This window comes from Canis lupus, chromosome 9, assembly GCF_011100685.1.
Source record: "Canis lupus familiaris isolate Mischka breed German Shepherd chromosome 9, alternate assembly UU_Cfam_GSD_1.0, whole genome shotgun sequence".
Taxonomy (NCBI): Eukaryota; Metazoa; Chordata; class Mammalia; order Carnivora; family Canidae; genus Canis; species Canis lupus.
In genome coordinates, this window is record NC_049230.1 from 50,789,575 (window position 1) to 50,809,053 (window position 19,479).

Here is a 19,479-nt window from a genome sequence, read left to right on the forward strand (position 1 = left end):
CATATGTCTGTGGAAAGACACACGTGTGAATGTTCACATGCTGCTTTATTACCCCAAACTGTGAACAACACAAGTGCCCATCAGTGGGGAGATGGTGAAGCAAACTGTGGTTGACCCATGTGGTAGAATACTTGACAGCAACAGCCAGAGTGGGCACATGAGCATTGTGGGTTCAGAAGTGTTATGTTAAGTGGAAGGCACAGACACAAAAGACTATATGGGATGCGATTCTATTCATGTGGCATTTGAAAAAAGGCAAAACTATATATAAAAGAAAAGTTAGTGGTTCTTAGAGGCTGGGGGTGGAAGAAGGACATAAGGAGACTTTTTGAGGTGATAGAAATACTCTATATTGTGATGGTGGTGGATGGTTACAGGACCACACATTGGTCAGATTCTCTGGGCTGTACACTTACAAAGAATGAGTTTTTTTTTTAAGATTTTATTTATTCATTCACGAGAGACACACACAGAGAGAGAGAGGCAGAGACACAGGCAGAGGGAGAAGCAGGCTCCATGCAGGGAGCCCGATGTGGGACTCGATCCTGGGTCTCCAGGACCACACCCTGGGCCAAAGGTGGTGCTAAATCGCTGAGCCACCCGGGCTGCCCAAAGAATGAGTTTTATTTTATTTTATTTTTTAATTTTTTATGATAGGCACACAGTGAGAGAGAGAGGCAGAGACATAGGCAGAGGGAGAAGCAGGCTCCATGCACCGGGAGCCCAACTTGGGATCGCGCCCTGGGCCAAAGGCAGGCGCTAAACCGCTGTGCCACCCAGGGATCCCAAAGAATGAGTTTTAAAGAATGAATTTTACTACATGCAAATTATACATCCAAAACCCTGACTTAAATTATTTTAAGTCACATGGTCACAGAAACCAGCCCTGCCCCATTCAAGAGAGCATAGATAGCATCTCTTACTGGGCACTTGTGTTAAAGAATTTGTGGCTATTATAAAACTGGACCCTTGAAAAATGTGTTTTGGTATTTTGTGTGTGTGTGTTTTTTTAAGATTTATTTATTTATTTATTTATTTATTTATTTATTTATTTATTCATGAGAAAGAGAGAGAGAGGCAGAGACACAGGCAGAAGGAGAAGCAGGCTCCTTGCAGGGAGCCTGATGTAGGGCTCGATCCCAGATTCCAGGATCACGACCTGAGCTGAGGGCAAGCGCCCAGCTGCTGAGCCACCCAGGCATCCCTGTTGTGGTTGTTAATACAATTATGCGGGTTTTCTGAGGCTGTATTGAGCATTTTTCATAAGTGGGGGTGTATATAGAGACATGAGCAGATGTACCCTTTTACCTTCTACATGTGCTCAGCCCCTGCCCAGACAGAAGCCCCTCACTGTTCGGCTGGTATTTTTCTGGGCCTTTCTGTGCGTGCATTTACATGACATGGTTTCAAGTTACGTAGACAGCTTTTATTTATTTTAACATGAAAGGGATGGCGCTCTGTGAATGTTTTTGTGATTTGCTCTTTTCACTTAGTGATATGTCGTGGCTGTCTGCCTGGGTCAGGCCAACAAGACCAGCCCCTTCCTGTCCAGTCTCTACAGAGGATTTCAGCAGGCAGCTTGTTTATTTTACCAGCTCCCAGCTGGTGGGCTTTTACCTGGTTTCCATTCTTTGCTGCTCTAAATGACTCTGCCTTACACCTTTGCAAGCTTTCTGTAGAATTCAGCCCTAATAGAGGAGAGGGGATCAGAAGGTCAATATGTATGTGCTTCCTAAATGGGCTGCTGTGAAATTGTCCCTAAAGGGTTTTCTCCCTTACTGGATTTATCTTGAGTCCACAGAACACACATCTCATCACTTGTATGTCTGTTGGTTCTGTTCAATGGTTGGTTGGATGGTTAGTTGGTTGGTTGGTTGGGTGGTTGGTTGGTTGGTTGCTTGGGTGGTTGACTGGTTGGTTGCTTGGGTGGTTGACTGGTTGGTTGGTTGGTTGGTTGGTTGGTTAGTTAGTTCACTGTACTATGCATCTATTCTGGGCTAAGCTCTCTCCTCCCACTGTGACTATGGGTGACACCCTTCTCTCAAGGAGCTCACAGTCCAGGAGATGGTGGGTCCCTTGGGGCACCTCCTGCCAGTCCAGTGTGGAGACGGCATGGTGTGTGCAGACTGTGGTGTGGTGCTGGGGTGTCATGGTTAATGACGGTTAATGCTCTCCTTGAGCTTCATGAAGGAAATGGGTCTCTTGTGGACACGACTGTGACTTGTCATGATAACTCTTCAGGGAAGGAATGAGCCTGATAATCTAGTGTTGTTGGTGCTACTGATTTTGGCTACCATTCAAGGCTTCCTAGGAAAGCCAGGTCCTATTATACCCCTTTTATAGCAGGGAAACTGAGGCTCAGGGTGGTGGAGCTGCTGTTGGTTTTGGGATATGCTAGCACCTGATTCCGTGGTATGTCCATTTATTTAGTTCTGAGTCTTGATATGCGGGCCATGGCCACATGCAGAAAGGCCATGCACCTTTGGTGTGCAGGGCCAGTGGGCTGGAAATGCTCAGGCCAGTGCAACTGACATTGCCTGGACTCTGGAATGTTGGGAGGGTTAGTGCAGAAATGATACAGACTTTCCACGTGTGCTCAATGCCCAGTAGACCCCAGAGGATATTGCTGCACAAATGAGGCCCCCCAGCACCCCAGTGACATTTCATGGAGCCCGTGGTGAGTCTGTTCTCGGCTGGTACAGTTTTGGCCCATGCCCGCCCTCCCTCATCTGCGAGGCACCCTGAGTGCTCCCTGGGTGCTGGGCCTGGGCGAGGCTGAGGATGCAGAGGGCCCCCTGCCAGTGTGACCCCAGCTGGCCCGATGGCAGCCAGCCCACCCTCTAGGCCTCATGGAAGCAGGTGGGGCCCTGCAGAGCCTGCGCCTGCAAACACAGCCAACCCCAGCCCGGTGGAATGTGGCGCTTGGTGCCATCCCCCACCCCTTCCCTTCAGAACAAGGAGATAAATTACCTCCGAGGAAACTAAGATTAATCATCTGGTTCCCCATCACGCCTGTAGGCTCTGCTCCTGGACCGGCTCCTGCTGGCAGCGCCTGTGCGCGCCCAGCCCTGGCCGCCTCCTCTGGCCCACACCATCTCTGCAGCGGCCCCAGGACTCCTGCCCATGCCCTGTTCCGTCAACGGCCTGTCCCATGGGGTGGGGGACACATGTAAGCCCCTTTGTTTCCTTTCCATGAGGCCAGATGGAAAGCAGAGATGATGGACGAGAGGAGGAAGGTGCTAAGTGGATGCCGTGAGGAGCTGGACATGTACCCCTGCTCCTCAGGCCAGCAAGAAGATTGTCCTTCAGTTGTGACATTTGCTGTCACTCCTAGGGTGCTCGAGTCCTAGTGTGGTCTGGAGCACCCATAGTCTTTGGCATAATGGGAGCCCAGCCTTCTCCGTGAGGCCTAGCTGCGCTCTGACATCCCAGTGCTGCCCTGCTTGTGGGGGGATTACCCCCTCGTGTGGCCCCAGGCAAGCCTTGGGGCAGCTTCTGTGTGCTCCCATAGGATGTCTGCCTTCCTGTCCGCTCCTCCTGCAGGCCTTCTTCCCAGTGATGTGTGTGTTGAGGCTTCTCTTCTCGTCTGGAGGGTCGGCAGGCTGGGCCACATGTGAGCGCCCTCGGCCTGGGTGCTGGCATGTACATGTGTTTGGGCCCCGTGAGGGCACCTGGCCAGCCAATGGCCACAGCGTGGGGTGATGTGGAGGTGCCAGAGTCCAGACCCTTGGGTCAGCCCCAACTAGGGGTGTAAGATGAGGGTCATAGCCTAAGGAGTGAGTTTCAGACTAGTCCCACCCCTCCTGGGGCTGACCAGCAGGATGACCCCCCCCCCCACGCAGTTCCCCCTTTAGGAACATTGTGTTCCTAAATAGGGTGGTGTGGGTGTACAGTGGGCACCTGGGGCCTTGGCTGCCCTCTCCCTGGGTCATGGGGGCACACGGCGGGCACCCGGGGCCTCAGCTGCCCTCTCCCTGGGTCATGGGGGCACACGGTGGGCACCCAGGGCTGTAGCTGCCCCCCAGGCTAGAGTATGGGGGTGCATAGCGGGTGCCCGGGGCCTCAGCTGTCCCCAGCCCCTGCCAGGCTCACAGTGCTTGCAGCCCCAGGGTGTCACCTGTTGGGAGGCCCTTGGAGGAGAGGTAGTAGCTGGTGCCAGCTCCGTGACACTGCACCTGCCTCTCCACCTGCTGCTCTCCTGTGCTCTCTGGAGTCTGTGTGCATCTTGGCTGCTATCACTCCTCACTGATTCCCCATTTCCTGGGCATTGCTGGGCAGCTGGGTGGCCGGCAATGACAGCCCAAGTGATCTGACCGGACTCACACCCCTCCAGGGCGACAGGTGCAGCGTGAACGGGATGCTACAGGCATTTGCTGGGAGGAAAAGGCTGGCTAGGCCGCTGTGATGGAGCTCACAGGCCTGGGGCTTCTCCCAAGGCTGAGCTGTGGCCTGGGGGGCTTCTGGGCCCCAGGAGGATGGAGCAGAGATAGAGTTTCCTGGCAGCAGGGGTGGGTGGGGCATGTGGGCTGAGGGCATCCTGCATCTGGCCCTGACCTCCAGTGGCTCTGTGATGGCCTCCAGGTCACCTCTGCTCCCTGCTGTCTGGAAGACCTTCTTAGCTCATCCTTCCCTCGCCTTGACAACCCTTCACCCTCAGAATGCTGCCATGAAGGCGCAGTGAGGGGCAGGATTGGGCCATCCTCCTCACCGCCTGAGAGGCTCTTGTGGTTGCTCAGGGAAGGAGTATGGTCCTGCCCTCCTCCCCACACTCTATGGGGGTGGTTGTAGGGGGCAGGGGAGGTGCTTGGTGTTGTCCAGCAGTTCCCGCTCAGGCTGGTGCCGCCCATGCCATGGGGCCATGCATGCCCCAGGCCCACACCCACCACCATCCCAGGGCAGGCCACCCTCGCAGTATCCCTTCCCTTTCACAGATGGTGACAGGGAGCCCCTGGGTTGGAACCCACTTTCTCCAGGGCCACAGGGCTTGTGGCTGGGGGAGATGGAACCAGAGCCACATCCACCAACCCTTTGGAGGCCCCTGGGGAGGCGGCATCAGGTAGGCCTGTGCTGGCCATCCAGTCCGGGAGATAGATGCTGCGCCAACGATTTGCACAAATAATCACACACAACAAAGCTGCCTCCTTCAGTGAAAACATCCCCCAGAAAGCCCTGAGCTCCTCCTTAGAAACTGAGAAACAGGCCTGAAGCAGTGGACGAGCCTGGTGATGTTGAGCATCGCAGGGAAGGCTGAAGGGGTCCTGGCTGGAGGGGTGGGGCCGGCAAGTCCCTGCCAGTTGCGGTCTCCATGTCATGCAGGCCCTTGTGTGAGGCATGCAGGGTGAACAGAGCCAGGCTTGAATCCAGCCCCATTGAGCTGCAAAACTGCCTGCGGGGAGGCCAGGGGTTCTGAGGCCACGTGGGGGGCAGGTCCCTGGGGGTTTGAGCATGGTGGTCATGCCGTGCACTGCGCAAGCCCAGGACTGTGTTCTCAGGGACTGTAATGGAGTCATCCTTGCAATGCTGTGGCCTTGGTGGGGTGGCGGCCGGTGAGAGCCAGGCTCCCTGGGCGGGACCCTGACGTTGGCAGAGGAGCTCATTCTCAGTGATGGGAGCCACTGAAGGGTGGGTGTTCAGGGACCTGTCTTCCCAGTGTGGCAGCAAGCCCCGCTTGCCCTGAGGTGATGGGCCAGGGCTCTGTCTCTGCCCCCCACAGCCTGGGCGTAGGGAGGGGAGCCTTGGGAGATGGCCTGTTCCAGGCCCGTGGTGCATTTGCTACCCACTGCCCTTTTGCTTTGTTCCCATAGTTTGGTCACTGAAGAGGAATGTCAGTTCCAGCCTCCAGGAGGCTTGTTTTTTCAACCTGCTGTGCTGGCCTCCTTGATGGGGCCATGGAGGGCTGGTGGGGGTGCCTCAGCCCTGGGGCGGGGCGGGGGTGCTCTGCCCACCCTGCTTGCTGCCCTCCTTCCCCCCTCCCCACCTCCACCCCCCGAAGCAGAGGGGGGACCTGATGAGGACAGAGTGAGAGTAGGTGTGCCAGGTGTGCTCCTGCAGGCTGCGGGGGGGGGGGGCATTCCCCCCGACTCCAGGCAGGGGCCACCCCGGGTGGCAATGGCCTTGAGCCTCTGCCGGGCGCCGGGGCAGTAGGGGGCCCTCCTGAGTTCTGCAGCCCAGGAGAGCCGATGGACGTGGCACAGGAGCTCTATGTTACCTCCACTAGTGGAAGGACGCATCTCCAGGAGCTGTGAGGTCCCCACACGCGCTGTGCTTCAGGGACCCCGACGTGTGTCACCGACGTGTGTCACCCCAAGTGGCAGCCAGTTCAGGACCAGCATGGATCAGAAGCTGAGGGTGGCCCTGTCACAGCCCCAGCTGGCCAGTCCCCTTCTCCACACATACTCACTTTCAAAATAAAGGGCCCTGCCCCAGGGTATCTGTGATCCTTCTAGCTATGACATTAGACAGTTCTGAGGGTTCTGAAGGCATAAACCGTGGTGGTCATTTTGAGAACTCTTGTATTTTCCTTTGGTGACGATGTGGACTCCGAAGCATGCAGAACCCCCTCCCTGGGCACATTCTGTCAGGGGCACCCAGCAGCCTGTAGGCACTGGGCAGGAGTAGGCCCTGGTCTCTGTCAAGAGATTGGTGTTGGAAATGTGGGCAATGGCCTTGGAGGGAGAGCCATGGAGTTCTGGGGCTGGGGAGGCCTGGGGGCCCCAGCACAGGGACCGAGCCCCACTGGGTGCCGAGGATGCAGGCTGCGTGCCTCACACCTCCCGGCAGCCCTGCCTGGGGCCTGTGGTCTTGAGTGTTTGTGCACGTGTCAGGAGGCCACAGCCTTCCTTCACCTGTGAAGGCCTGGTGTGCAGACAGGGGCTGTGCAGCTGACCCTGGGGCAGAGACCAGCCCACACCAGCACCTGTGCCTAGAGATCCCCGAGCCCGGGGGCTGATGGAGCCCGTCCCTGTGGGGGATGCTGCTGATGGTCACCTGATGAGATAAAGGTGCTGTGGTGCCCCCACCCATCCTGCCTGGGCCTGGGCTCTGGTGGAAGCCTGCAACCTGAGAAGGGACCCAGGGCCCTGGGGATCTGGCAGGTGGATGGGACGACATTGGCAAGGACACCCTGATGGGAGAGTAGTGGTGGGCATGGCTCTGACTTGGGGGCCCCGGGACTCGGGGGACGGAGGTAAAGGTCCCCTCCCAGGGGGGTTCCGGTCATGAGTGGAATCCAAGGGCACGTTATGGTTCCAGGCCTGGAGAGTAGGTTCTGATAACCCCACCCTCCTCCCTGAGCCCCGGAGGCGACAGTTAGCCCTCGCGCCATCTGGCCGTGGACAGACAGAGCCAGGGCCTCACAGGAAGTCTTTGCCAATAGCAAGTGTTTGAGAAAAGCAAATAAATAATAAATAAATAAATAAATAAATAAATAAATAAATAAATAAATAAATAAATAGGAGAGGACTTTGAGCCCAAGGCCGGCTAGCGCAGGCAGCCCTGGTGTGCAAGGTGGGGCTGTGTCCCGCCCTCTCGAGGCTCGCTGGCTGGGTGACCATGTGACCCACTGGCAGTTGGACCCTGAGTGTCCTGGGCATGCTCAGCTCATCCTCGGTGGCTGCTTTGGTGTCTCGTGTCCTGCAGCCGTGAAACGAGGGGTGTGGAGTGCCGCCATTCCCAATCCACAGGGGCCCCAGGTAGCTGACTTTCCCAGTGACTGTGCAAAGTGCTTCTGGGGGTGGCGGAGATCACCCTGGTGTCGCTGGTGGACACGTCGCCCCTGGCCGTGGAAACGTTTGGCTCCTTAGCCCACCACTTGTAAGATTTGTCTCTGGCACCTCTGCATCCTGGTCGGGGCCGCTCACTCCTGCACGGGCTCATCGGGAGACCCCTTGGTGGGTCCCTGCTATGCTTCTGTATTTGGGGGTCACTGCTGTGGCTCCTACGTTTCTTTCCTGGGTCCTGGTGCTGCCTTGTGGGGACTTGGCACCTGGAGCTCAGCCACCTCAGTGCTAGGACCCTGTGTGTCCCTGAGCCTCACTGCCGGGGGGGGGTCTGGGAAGTGCGGTTTTCAGCTCCCCAGGCTCCGCAAGGTGGGAAGGCACGGGAGCCTGAGTGGGACCAGGGTGCCTGCTGCTCCCAGAATGCGGTGGCCCGGGTGTGGTGAGCATGGCGTGGTCTCATCCTGGTGGCCTGCTTTGCACACTTGGGTCGGGTGTGGGGGCTGCATGGCTGGTTCCCTCTCTGTCTCCACCGGCGGCTGGGACATGCAGGGGTGCTGCCCACCTGGCTGTCATGGAGGGAAGAGGAGGGAAGGCTTGCTGCTTTTCCAGGGAATGTGCCAGGGCAGTCTTTGTTGCCAGGGATCCTCTCACCAGCCTTGGCAACCTCCTCCCTGGTGGGGTAACCTCAAGACCTCCTCCCTGGTGGGGTGACATGGGGCTCAAACCCAGGAGCACCTGTCCCCCAAACCAGTGCTACTCCCAGCACCATCCTCATCCTGACAGAGGCTCCAAGGGCCTTGGTTTCTCAAGAAACCTCCTTTTGAAGGGGAGGCTCCTATGTCAGTGGGAAGGAGAGTCCACGGAAGTCCTGTCCTGCCAGATGCCTCCCAGGCCCTTCCCATACCTTCCATAAAACTTGAAGATTTTTTTTAGCTCTGGCACAGGGAGCCCCTGGCCAGCAGGAGGGGTGGCGTTTTCAACTTGTTTAGCAGAGGCCTGTAAACAGTTCCTGAGGCTTCTGGAAAACAGTTCTCTCCCATCAGCAATTGAGAAAACAGGTTTGCAGGCTGCCCATCTGGGAAGAGCATCACCAGCTAGTGGGACGGGAGCCCAAGAAACCCCAGCCGCGATCTGTGATCTCTCCCCTTGGCTGCTGCCTGTCTTGGAACTGAGTCTCAGAGATGAGCCAGAGCTTGGTGCCGTGTCGCTGTGGCAGGTGAGCCAGCGGCTGGCATGGCCCATCTCTTCCCACGGGCCGCGTCCAGGCCTGGGCTCTGCTGGGATCTGCATGGATGTCGAGTGGACAGGCACACTGTGAGGGCTGTGAGGAGCCTGTGGGCTGGGGGCAGGGGTCACCAGTGCCACACCAATGCTGTGGGGGGAGCTGACTATGCGGTGTGAGCTCTGGGCCCTGGGTAGGAGCTCAGAGCCACCCAGGAAAATCACAGAGGCCACAAGAAGCAGTGATTCTATCCACGAGTAGAGGTCCTGGGTCCCCACGCTGTCCCCTCCTTAAGGGTTCCCTCCCATCCTCATGTTCCCTCGGTTGCAGTGACAGGTCTGCAGCCAAGCTGAGCTGTGGAAGTGACTCTGCTGGGGGCAGAGCTCTGGGATCTGGGTGCCCTGGTGCCTTGCAGGGAACCGTGGGTGGGGGTGCATTTCGTGGTGAAGGAAAGCATCCCCATGTTCTTGGAGCCAGACCCAGGAGGCTGTCCCGCCCATCCCAGCGCGTCACCGTGTGGCATTGGCACCTGCCAGGGCACCATCCACTGCCCTGAACGCCATGGCCCCTTGCGGGCATGGGGTCTCTGTCAGGGCCTTGCTGGACAAGCAGTGGGGGTGCACAGGTTCGGGGTCCCCACATGCCCCACTCTCTGCCCCCGATGGTTATGCTGAGCTCCAGGTGCAGCAGCTGGCTGCAGGATTCCCGGGACCGGCAAAGGGGAAACCGACACTGTGGCGGGAGGGGTTGTTTCTCACCTCAAATCCTCCACCCATGTTAGACAAGCAAGGCTTTCCTCTTGAGCGAGTCTCAGGCATGTAGTCACCCCTCTGGGGAGGAAGGAGGGTGAGCCAGTGAGCTGGAGAGCCTGTGCCAGTCTCGTGGTCGCCCCCCGCACTGGGTGCTGATTTTATAGTAGCAGGTGTTGAGTCTAAGCCAAGCTGACCTAAATGTAGGGAGGAACGTGCTGGCTAACGTAGAGGTTCGTTCTTCAGGCACGGCTTGATCCAGGGGCGCGAGCTCTGTGGCAGGAGCCTGTCTCTCTCTCTCCCAGGAGAGGGCCGCCTGCAGCTCCCCATTCATAGTCCATGTGCGGGACCAGCAGAGCAGAGAGGATTGCTCTTTCCTGGAGGAAGAGGCCCAGGATGGAGCCCTGTGGGGCCTGGGCCACTTACGGGCTACCCGGGCACCAACCACCTGGGATGGGAGGTGCTGTGCCCTGATTTGCCCCGTGGAGCTGGAGCTCACATACCCAGTGGTGGGGGCGGGGCCAGTCATCAGCCCCACCCACATCCCACGCAGACAGGTGGGTGCTGGCCTCTGGGCTCCCCATAACCCCAGGGCAGTACCTGCTGCTCACAGGGCCTGTCACTCCAACTCCCCAGTTGGGGTTTATTTTCTCTGCTGGAATGACTGGGGCTTCTTGTCTGTAGTAATGGGAGCTGAGCTTTTCCCCATGAAATGGCCTTTGTTTAGGGCAGGTGTGTGGATCCCAGGCCTGTAGTCCTCAGAGCCTGGAGGTCCCCGCTCTCCCCACTGTGAAGGAGGGAGCCAGGGGCACGGGGAGGCTGTCTCATCTCTTGCTGAAGGAAGTGCCCTGTCTGCCATTGGAATGCCCTTGGGAGCTGCTGCCCTGCCCCCCATGGAGGGTTCGGAACTTTCTGGAAGGGATGCAGGGACCTGCTCCTCCCATGTCCTTGGTTCTGCACTGTCTTGCTTGTAAGCATAGGTCTTCTAGGGGAAGTGGAAACTGGCTCCTTGCTATAAACAGTTACGGGAAAAATCACCTTTTAATTGGATAATGATGGGGGGTAGCATGGGCTCTGTGGGCTCTGTGTCCTAGTCACACAGGATGCGCTGACCCCGGGACCCATACAGCAGAACCCACGAGCCATCAGTGCCCCTGCTCCAGAAGACCTTCTTCCAGGGTCGCTCCCATCAGCAGTGGGGTCCTCGCGGCTTGCGTTCGGGGCGGCTTTCCCACAACCGGGCCAGGGGAGGGTGACTGGGAGCAGGAGTTGGACAGCACCGGCCAGCGGAGGATGCAGAGTGGAGGGGCCGTATCTGCAAAGTTGGGGTGGGGGCGGCTGTGGGCTGTTGCCAGCAGGGGTCTCCTCCTGGTGTGTGGCTGTGGCGGGAGCTGGGCCGGAGTGCGGTTCTGGGGACCCCAATGTGTGCCGCCCCATACCCCCGAGCACCTGACCCCTCGATTGGTCCTGAGCTGGTTCCCATTCTCCTAATCTGTCCGGGTGCTCCTGGGTGGGTGGCAGGTGCCATGTGGTGCTCCTCACCTCACCCATAGCTAACCCCCCACCTCCCTTTGCCATTTCAGCTCAGCCAGCGGATCTCCTGAAGGTCCTAGATTTTCACAACTTGCCTGATGGAATAACAAAGACAACAGGTTTTTGTGCTACGCGGAGATCTTCCAAAGGCCCAGACGTCGCTTACAGAGTCACGAAAGATGCCCAGCTCAGCGCGCCCACCAAGCAGTTGTATCCTGGTAAGAGACGTGTGTGTGTGTTCAGGCAGGTGGGTGGTGGGTGGTGGGGACAGGTGTGCATGTTCTGTTGGAGGCAATGGCTCCACCTCCCACCTCCAGCCCAGGCGCAGAGCTGGAAGACTGTGTGGTGGGAGAGGCACGTGTGGCTTTGCTGGAAGCCCTTCTAAGAAGGCTGGTTTGGTGTCATTCTAGTGAAAACGGCCCAGTGGATATCACCCCGCCCCCCCCACCCTGGAGGTGGGCATGTGGGCCTCATCTATTCCCCTGGCTTTTCCCAGGCAGGTGTATCTCCAGCTGTAGACAGGCTGCCAGGACTCCAAATGCAAAAAGGTGATGCATGGTTCTGCTGTGACGAGGTTGAGAGAGACCCGGGGTCATGGGAAAGGAAGCGCTCCCACACAGAAGCTTAATTGGGGCAGTGACATTAAGAGACACATGAATCACACGTTGGGGCTCCCAGCAAGAGGGTGCAAGCTTTTAATGAGAAGCAACTGCCAAGGGCCAGATCTCTGCTTTTAATTATGTGCCCGGAGTGGGGGGCAATGTTGGCTGCTAAGATGCAGTGCCTGGTTGTCCCCGTTGACCGGCTGTGGACGCTCTGTGACACCCCCTCCCCATACCCCGACCCCCTCAGGGCTTATCTGGATGTGAGTAATAGCCAATGATTGATCACCCTCTCGCCTCTGCCTTAAATGAGCTTGTTCTGGTTTAGATCAGAAAGGGAGCAAGGGGACCAGGCAGGTATGCTCACCTTCGGAGATGTTCTGTAATTAGTGGAAGACCTGGCTGTGACCCCGACCTGTGACCCCGACGTTGGGCGGTAGCGGTGTCTCTGTGCTCCCACATCCCCATGGGGTCCCCAAGGACACACTCTTTCGGGGCAGTTTATTTGCTTCCGGTGCCCCTTGCACTCAGCCAGGCTTTATTTAATTTTTTGAAAGATTTCATTTATTTATTCGAGAGAGAGAGTGTGAGATTGAGCAGAGGAGGGGGAGAGGGAGAGGGAGAGGGAGAAGCAGACTCCCTGTGGACTCAATCTCAGGACCCCGGATCAGGACCCGAGCGGAAGGCCGATGCTTCACCCCCTGAGCCGCCCAGGTACCCATCAGCTTGCTTTTAGTCCATGGGGCCCTTAGGAGTCTGTTTCCGAGAGATGCTGGGTTGGGCCTTTCCAAGAAGGTCACTGGGGGGTACCCTCATTTGGGTAGATGAGGTCAGTGGGGGGCACAGGTCGCCTCCGGACCTCCCAGGAGTGTACTTCTGCATGCCCAGCCTGCCCTGGGCTGCAGACAAGGTCACTCCCCGCAGATCGCCTCCATTCCCCACGTCCCCAGAACACTTCCTCCCCTTTGGGGCTGAGCCTATGTTCCAGAATCATCCGCCAGGTGCCTGCTCTCATTTCTGCCTGGAAGCTGCCCATGTCCTGCCCCTCATTCTCCATCCCAGAGAGAGGGCATCGCAGAGAAGGGCTCCGGGGGGCGGCTGCTTATCTCGAGGCAAGAAATTGCATGATCTCAGGAGTTAGACTCATCACTGGGGATCTAGTCCGGATCCCTCAGCAGGCAGACAGGATGTAGGTTTGAAGCCTTCGTTCTCCTTGAGCTCTCAAATCAGTGACTCAATTAGACACTGAGCGTGTAAACGCACTGGCAGGGTCTTCTGGTCACAATTAGCGTGTGGAGCAGAACGGGTCCCGGCACAGCCAGTGCCTCGTCCAAGCCACATAAAGCTGGAGGTCACCGCGGGCTGATCTGACTAGGAGTTTCTACGGGGTCCCCTCTCCAAACCCCACAGTGAGTCCTCAAAAGCTGCCAGGGGTGTGCCTCCAGGTCAGGGTGGTATGATGTGGCCTCAGGTGTGAGGAGGCACACAGCTTCTGTCCCTTCTCTCTGGGAGCCTCTGAGGGATCCGGATGCCTGTCAGCCTCCTCACTGTGGGGCCCGTCTCCCGGGGCCAGGGTGGCGTGGCTGCACCTTAGCAGCCTGTGTCTCCTGGAAGGGTTGCGTGGTCAGGTGGCCACTCACTGCAAGGCCGGGGCACGATGACCTGAGTTGGGCATGAACGTCTCTGAACGACTCTTTGAGCAAAGGGAAGTCCACGTCCAGGTGACTGTGGCCATGACAGGAAGACCTCAGAGTTGTCCAGTTGTTCTGGAGACACGGGGACCCCCTTCACAGGCTCACACAGGAGTGCTCGGCGGCCAGGGCCAAGCAGCTCTTTGGGAGCCTTTGTGGGGCTTGCCCTACCTCCAGAGGGGTGCAGGTGGGCAGCTCAGTGCTGCCAGATGGAGACATGTGTCCTCCCTGATTCCAAGACAGCTTCCTCATCTTGCTTACAGCCAGTGGGCAGGTCCTGAGGTCAGCGGGACCCTGGAGCTCCCGTGCACCCATGGACCTTTCCAAACAGTTGGCACTGGTGGCCCATAAGGATTAAGGCAGAGCCCAGAACTGTGATGCTTTGTGGGGAGAGCATGGCACTGCTTGCCTGGGGGTCCCCTGGCCTTGCCACCCTCTGCCCAGGGGCAGGGGACATGGTGTCAAGGGAAGATGGGCCTGATACCCTAGGAGATGCCATCATGGGCCCTCGAGAATGCAGGAAGCCATGTGTCCCATCAGGGCCGCCCCAATTTCCTGGATGGGCATCTGCCCTGGGGCCCAGTACCGGGTGCTCCTGCAGCCATGGAACCGGCATGGCCACATCCTTGCTGCCCCCTCTGAAGACTCCAGAACATGGCAGGCTTCCCCATGATCACAGGCTTCCTCTGTGATCTCCTCTGTTCTCGTGCTTCAGATTGGGGTCCTCTCTCCATTTTGTCCTCTACCTGGCAACCTCATGGCCACAGAAATGCCCTTCATGTTCAGGACCTGAAGCAGGGGTGGGATGTGACCACAACCCCCCCCCCCCCCGCCACCACGTCCTTAGGCCTTTGCCCCAGAACTTCCCTGCAGGTGGGCCTGGGCTCCCACATCAGCTCCTGTCCAGTAGAACGTCCCATCCAGGAGCTGCTGGCTTATGGGACTCGGTTTAACAGTTGCTTTTATTAAGCTCCTACTGTATACCCAAACTGCCCCAGTGCCCTTGAGCCTCAGCACAGTGAGAAGGAAACGACCTCAGGAAGCAATTGGGTCTCTGCCTGAACCTGCCTCTCTCCTCTATGACTTTGAGAAATCAAGTAGGAAGAGTGGGACCCAGACACAGTTCCCCTGATGGCCCAGACGGTGTGGGTCAGCATCCGGCTCACGTCATGCCTGGCCTAGGCCATCTCTGGAGTGACAATTCAGCCACTGTTGTTTTGCTAGCAGGGAGATTTGTGTCAGACATAATGTACTCCCTCAGGCGCTCTGAGCTGAGATCTACCCCCAGGGATGTGTGAACCCTGGGTCGTGGCATCCTCATGAGCTGGAGAGAGTGGGCCGTGGCCGTCCCCAGGCCGTGCTCCGTGCCAGGAAGGGGGCACCCCCTGTCTCTGCCCTTCTCTGTATTTAAGACGGGATGACAGCTGTAGGGGTCTGAGCTGGGGATGGGGCAGGTGACCCTAGAGATGAGCGCTGCCCTTGATGTGAGCAGTGGCCTCCCCAGGGCCTCAGGTTGACACCCCCCGCCGGGCCCTTTGGTGCCCTTTCACCCCCAGGGACCCAGTAGGGTCCCGAGGTCCTGCCCTGGCCTTGCTGCAGAGTCTCCCCTTTGGTGGTTCTGCTGGTGGCTTCTCTGACTCCTGTACATCCCCCATTTGGAGGATGGTGCAGAGCTGGTGGCTGTGACTGCTGATCTCTGCACACCTCTTCCCAAAGGCTTCCTGTCTGTATGGAAGGGTGGCCTGGGTGGCTCCTCAGGGAAACCAGCCTGTCCCAGTGGAGGGAGAGGCCAGGGCACCCCAAGTGACAGATGGACAGATGCAGCCTGAGCCCCGGGCAGGGGGCCCTGGGCCTCTCCCTGAGGGTGTCTGAGCTGGGGCTTTGGGGCCTGTGGGGCTGACTTTTCAGCGGCCTTCTTTCTCCCCCTTGGGACCTCACAGGAGTCCCTGAGCTGGCCTTGGAGGGCCAGTCGGTCTCCCTGTAGGGGGCAGCTGTGGCCTCTCTTGCCCTTGGCTCGCCCTGGCAGCCCTCCCCACTCTGGGTCCTGCAGAGGTCACAGAGGTCACACTGCCCCCTACCCCCACCCCCAGGGGAGCCTTAGGACGCCCTGGGCCTGGTGCCTGGGGACCCCCTGGTCCCCAGCATGTGCCCCTCCAGTGAGCAGCAGCCGAGGCCAGCTGCCTGGCCACATGGCACTTCCATCAGCAGAGGGCGCCCACGGATAGCGTCCCTGCTGGAAGCTGCAGGGACCCCAGCTCTGTTGCCCCCCGGGCCTCTGCCTGGCTGCTTGACCTTGTGAACAGTGGGTCTGATAACAGGGTCACCCCTTCCCCAGGCCCATTAGCCCGGTTCACAGCCCCTCTAGAGTGAGGGTGCTCGTGCCGACGCCTCTCCGGGCGCTGCTCCTCCGGGCAGGTTTGCAGAGTGTCTCCAGGTGGTGGCTCCCCTGTGGAAGGAGGGACTGGCCACGCTCTCCGCCCCGCCCCCCCTCGCCACCCGGGGCCTGGGCAGAGCTGCTGTCCTCGCCAGGGGGATGGATGGGTGGGGGATAGGCTGGGATTTCCCGTGGTGGTGGCCGAGGCGGCGCGGCCGTGTGGGCAGGTCTGGGGTATGCACTCGGCGGGCTGGCCCGGGTCTGGCAGTTCATGACTTTGTGTTGTTTCTGTCTTGAGTTGTAAGGAGCATTGCCTGCCATTAACATACGGAGTTTGTCTTTTTTTTTCTTCCTTTTTAAATTTCCTTTTGATTTTTTCCTACTTTAAAAAAAAATTTATTTGAGAGAGAGAGCACTAGCCAGGGGAAGGGGGCAGAGGGAGCAGGAGAAGCAGGGAGCCCCATGCAGGACTCGACCCCAGGACCCTGGGATCATGACCTGAGCTGAAGACAGATGCTTCACTGACTGAGCACCCCCAGTCATCCTTCTTTCTACTTTTCTTCTGTTTTGTGTATCAGCCAGGAAATGTGGTCCCTGCCTCGGACCTTCCCTCCCTCTACTCTCTCTCCCGCTATTGAGCTATAGGAACTGAGGAGTTGACACTCAGGGCTCACTGCTGGAAGGACCACTCAGGTTTGCACTTAAACTGTGCCTCCAAGAGGGTAGGCTTGGTCATGTGGTGCTAGGGAAGGGCTGCAGGAACAGTTTAATTAGGGGCAGGTGTGCAGTAGCAGATGGCTGTGCACCACCATATGTACCACAAGTTGCCAGGTCCCCGAGCTGGTTTGTCTGTGGAGCTGTGGCTGGGTGTAGTTAGAGCTTCCCGACTGACTTCTTATCTCTGTCTACCGTTACAGCGTCTTCATTTCCGGAGGATTTCTCCATTCTAACCACTGTGAAAGCCAAGAAAGGCAGCCAGGCCTTCCTGGTCTCCATCTACAACGAGCAGGGCATTCAGCAGATTGGCCTGGAAATGGGCCGCTCTCCGGTCTTCCTCTATGAGGACCACACAGGGAAACCAGGCCCAGAGGATTACCCCCTCTTCAGGGGCATCAACCTGTCGGATGGCAAGTAAGTGGGCACTGCTCAGTGACCCAGTCCTCTAGCTCCTGGGGTTCTGGGCAGGCCAACTGAAGCCTGCTGGCAGGTGAGGGACCTTATGGCAGGATGTGCTTTATGAAAAGCAGGATGGTGCCACCATGTCCATAGGCGGGCACCAAGCAGAGATGGGACTGGGCTCAAGTTCGGGGGGCCAGGGTCCTGGTCTTAGGACATGCTCCCTGCCTTTCTTCTCCCTGGGCCTCTGCTTCCCCTTCAAGTGCATTGAAGTATCTCAAATTCTAGACTCCTAGTCTCACAAGCGACATAAAAGATTGTGCAGTTGTATCCCACTCCTTCTAGGGTATGGACCCATTGGATGTGTGGGCAAATGATTAAAAAAAAAAAAAAGAAGAAAAAGAAAAGTCTTTCCAGAATTTCTTTGTTGGGGATCTACCTAAATGCTGGGAGTATGAATGTCAGCTCTTTCACGGCTGACATATCTGAGGCCATGTGCGTGATCCTGGAAGCCCCTCAAGAGGTGGTTCCTTCCATCCATCCTTTCATCCATCCATCCATCCATTCATCCTTCTATCCATCCATCCATCCATCCATCCATCCATCCATCCATCCTGCCATCCATCATCCAACCTGCCATCCATCCATCCATCCATCCATCCATCCATCCATCTATCCATCCTTCCTTCCATCCTACTACTTCCCAGCAAACCCCACCTTCTCCAGCCACCTGCAGCTCCCCACAAGGTTTTGGGGGGTTCACTGAGACAGAACCATGGGATACCCCCTGCTCTTGGTCTGCTGGCGAGCCTGCATTCAGGGTGGCCCCATGAGCTCCCAGGTCCAGACAGGTGAGCTCGTCTGGGAGGCGAGAGGTGGAAGGCCTCCATAGCCTGAGTGGGTCTCCCAGTGGTACACCGTGTGGCTGGGATCTGCGCCCAACCTGGTCTGATGGCAGAGGCTCAGTTCAGAGCTTCCCAGCCCCACCACGATAGTGCAGGAAATAGTTGTTTGCTGCAGGTCACCTGCGCTGGCGTTCTGGAACACAAGCCCCCCCACTCACCTGGGCCATTCCATTGCAGGTGGCACAGGATCGCTCTCAGCATCCACAAGAAAAATGTCACCTTGATCTTGGACTGTAAAAAGAAGACCACCAAACCCCTGGACCGCAGTGATCACCCCATGATAGATGTCAATGGCATCATCGTGTTTGGCACCCGGATCCTAGATGAGGAAGTATTTGAGGTGAGGTGGAAGGGAGGCTGTCCCAGGGCCTCCTGGGATGTGCGCTGGTGAGTGGTCACTTGTGGATACAGCCACCATGGCTGCTGTTGGCTGCCTATCTCCTCCTCGGGGACAGCTGGCATTTCAACGTGGCCTCTGTCGCTGTCCCAAGAAGTGTTTGTAGCCTGTCGGAATGCAGAGGCTACATGAGGACGGCAGGGTCCCCCCTCATCTGAGGAGTCCAGGGACGAGCTTGGCCAGGGCAGGGCTTTGGTGAGTGTGGCCCAGGGCTCGTAGACACATGTGGACTCCTGACTTCTGGTATCTGAGGGTCGTCCCGGAAAGGGGTCAGCTGCAGGTAGGGGGACAGTAGGCCAGAGCTGGGCTGGGGGTGGGAACCACCAGCCTTCGGAGGTGCCCTCCCTATGCCTTTGTGCAGCCTGGAGACTGGCTTCCCAGGGAAATGCCTCAGGGACGGGGAAGGGGGCTGAGCAGAGTGCACCTGGAGCCCCCACTTCAACCTGCAGTCCTACATTTGTCTCCTTTGAAGATTGGGGTTCAGCGTAAGACAGCATTATAGGACTCTGTCTTACCTGAAGGAGGTCACCTCTGCAGAGGACCAGTGGTTCCCAGATGCCCCAGGGGAGCGCCCTGGAATCACCTGGGGACCCTTGAAAGTTCAGATGCTTAGGCTTTGATCCTGAGGTTCCCAGGCCTCAGACATGCAGCAGGGCCCTGGGATCTGCATTCAAGAAGGCTCTTCAGGTGGCCTGTGGTCCCTCTGGCTTGGGCGAGGTGACAGCCAGGACCCCTCCACTGGACTTCTTTCTTTTTCATATTCGGGCTCTCTGGAAGGAGATTTGGCTGCCCCCAGGGCACCATGGCTAAAGCGTCTTTGGAGAGCACCACGCTGGATGGTCTCTGAGGGCTGTCCCAGCTCTTGGATTTCATCCTTGGGGTCCCCAGGGACAGGAGGATGGTGCAGCGTTTCCCCTTGACATTCCTGAGCGCCAGCATGTGCTCCCTGGAAGTGCGCACCTCCTTGGCCATGTTTGGGAGGCCTGCCCTCTGCCCATCAGCTCTGTGCTCACACCTGACATGGGGTCTCAGATCTATGCACTCCTTGGTGAATTGAGACCCGTCCCAGGCTGGACAGGTGTTGAGTGGATCCCGGTGCTCTGTGGGGGCACCAGAGGGAGAGAGTGTGCACCCATGGTTCCCATTTCTATTCTAGTTATAGCGACGCCTCT

The 19,479-nt window shown here is 57.9% G+C and overlaps 1 protein-coding gene across 2 annotated transcripts in view; it reads left to right on the top strand.

Moving 5' to 3' along the window:
- Window positions 1-19,479, top strand: part of COL5A1 (collagen type V alpha 1 chain) — a 150,446-nt gene that overhangs the window by 24,323 nt on the left and 106,644 nt on the right. For both annotated transcript variants that reach the window (XM_038548863.1, XM_038548864.1), the window contains exons 2-4: window positions 11,273-11,440; window positions 16,807-17,020; window positions 18,088-18,250. In XM_038548863.1, the coding sequence (XP_038404791.1) occupies window positions 11,273-11,440; window positions 16,807-17,020; window positions 18,088-18,250 (545 nt within the window). The remainder of the gene's footprint in view (window positions 1-11,272; window positions 11,441-16,806; window positions 17,021-18,087; window positions 18,251-19,479) is intronic.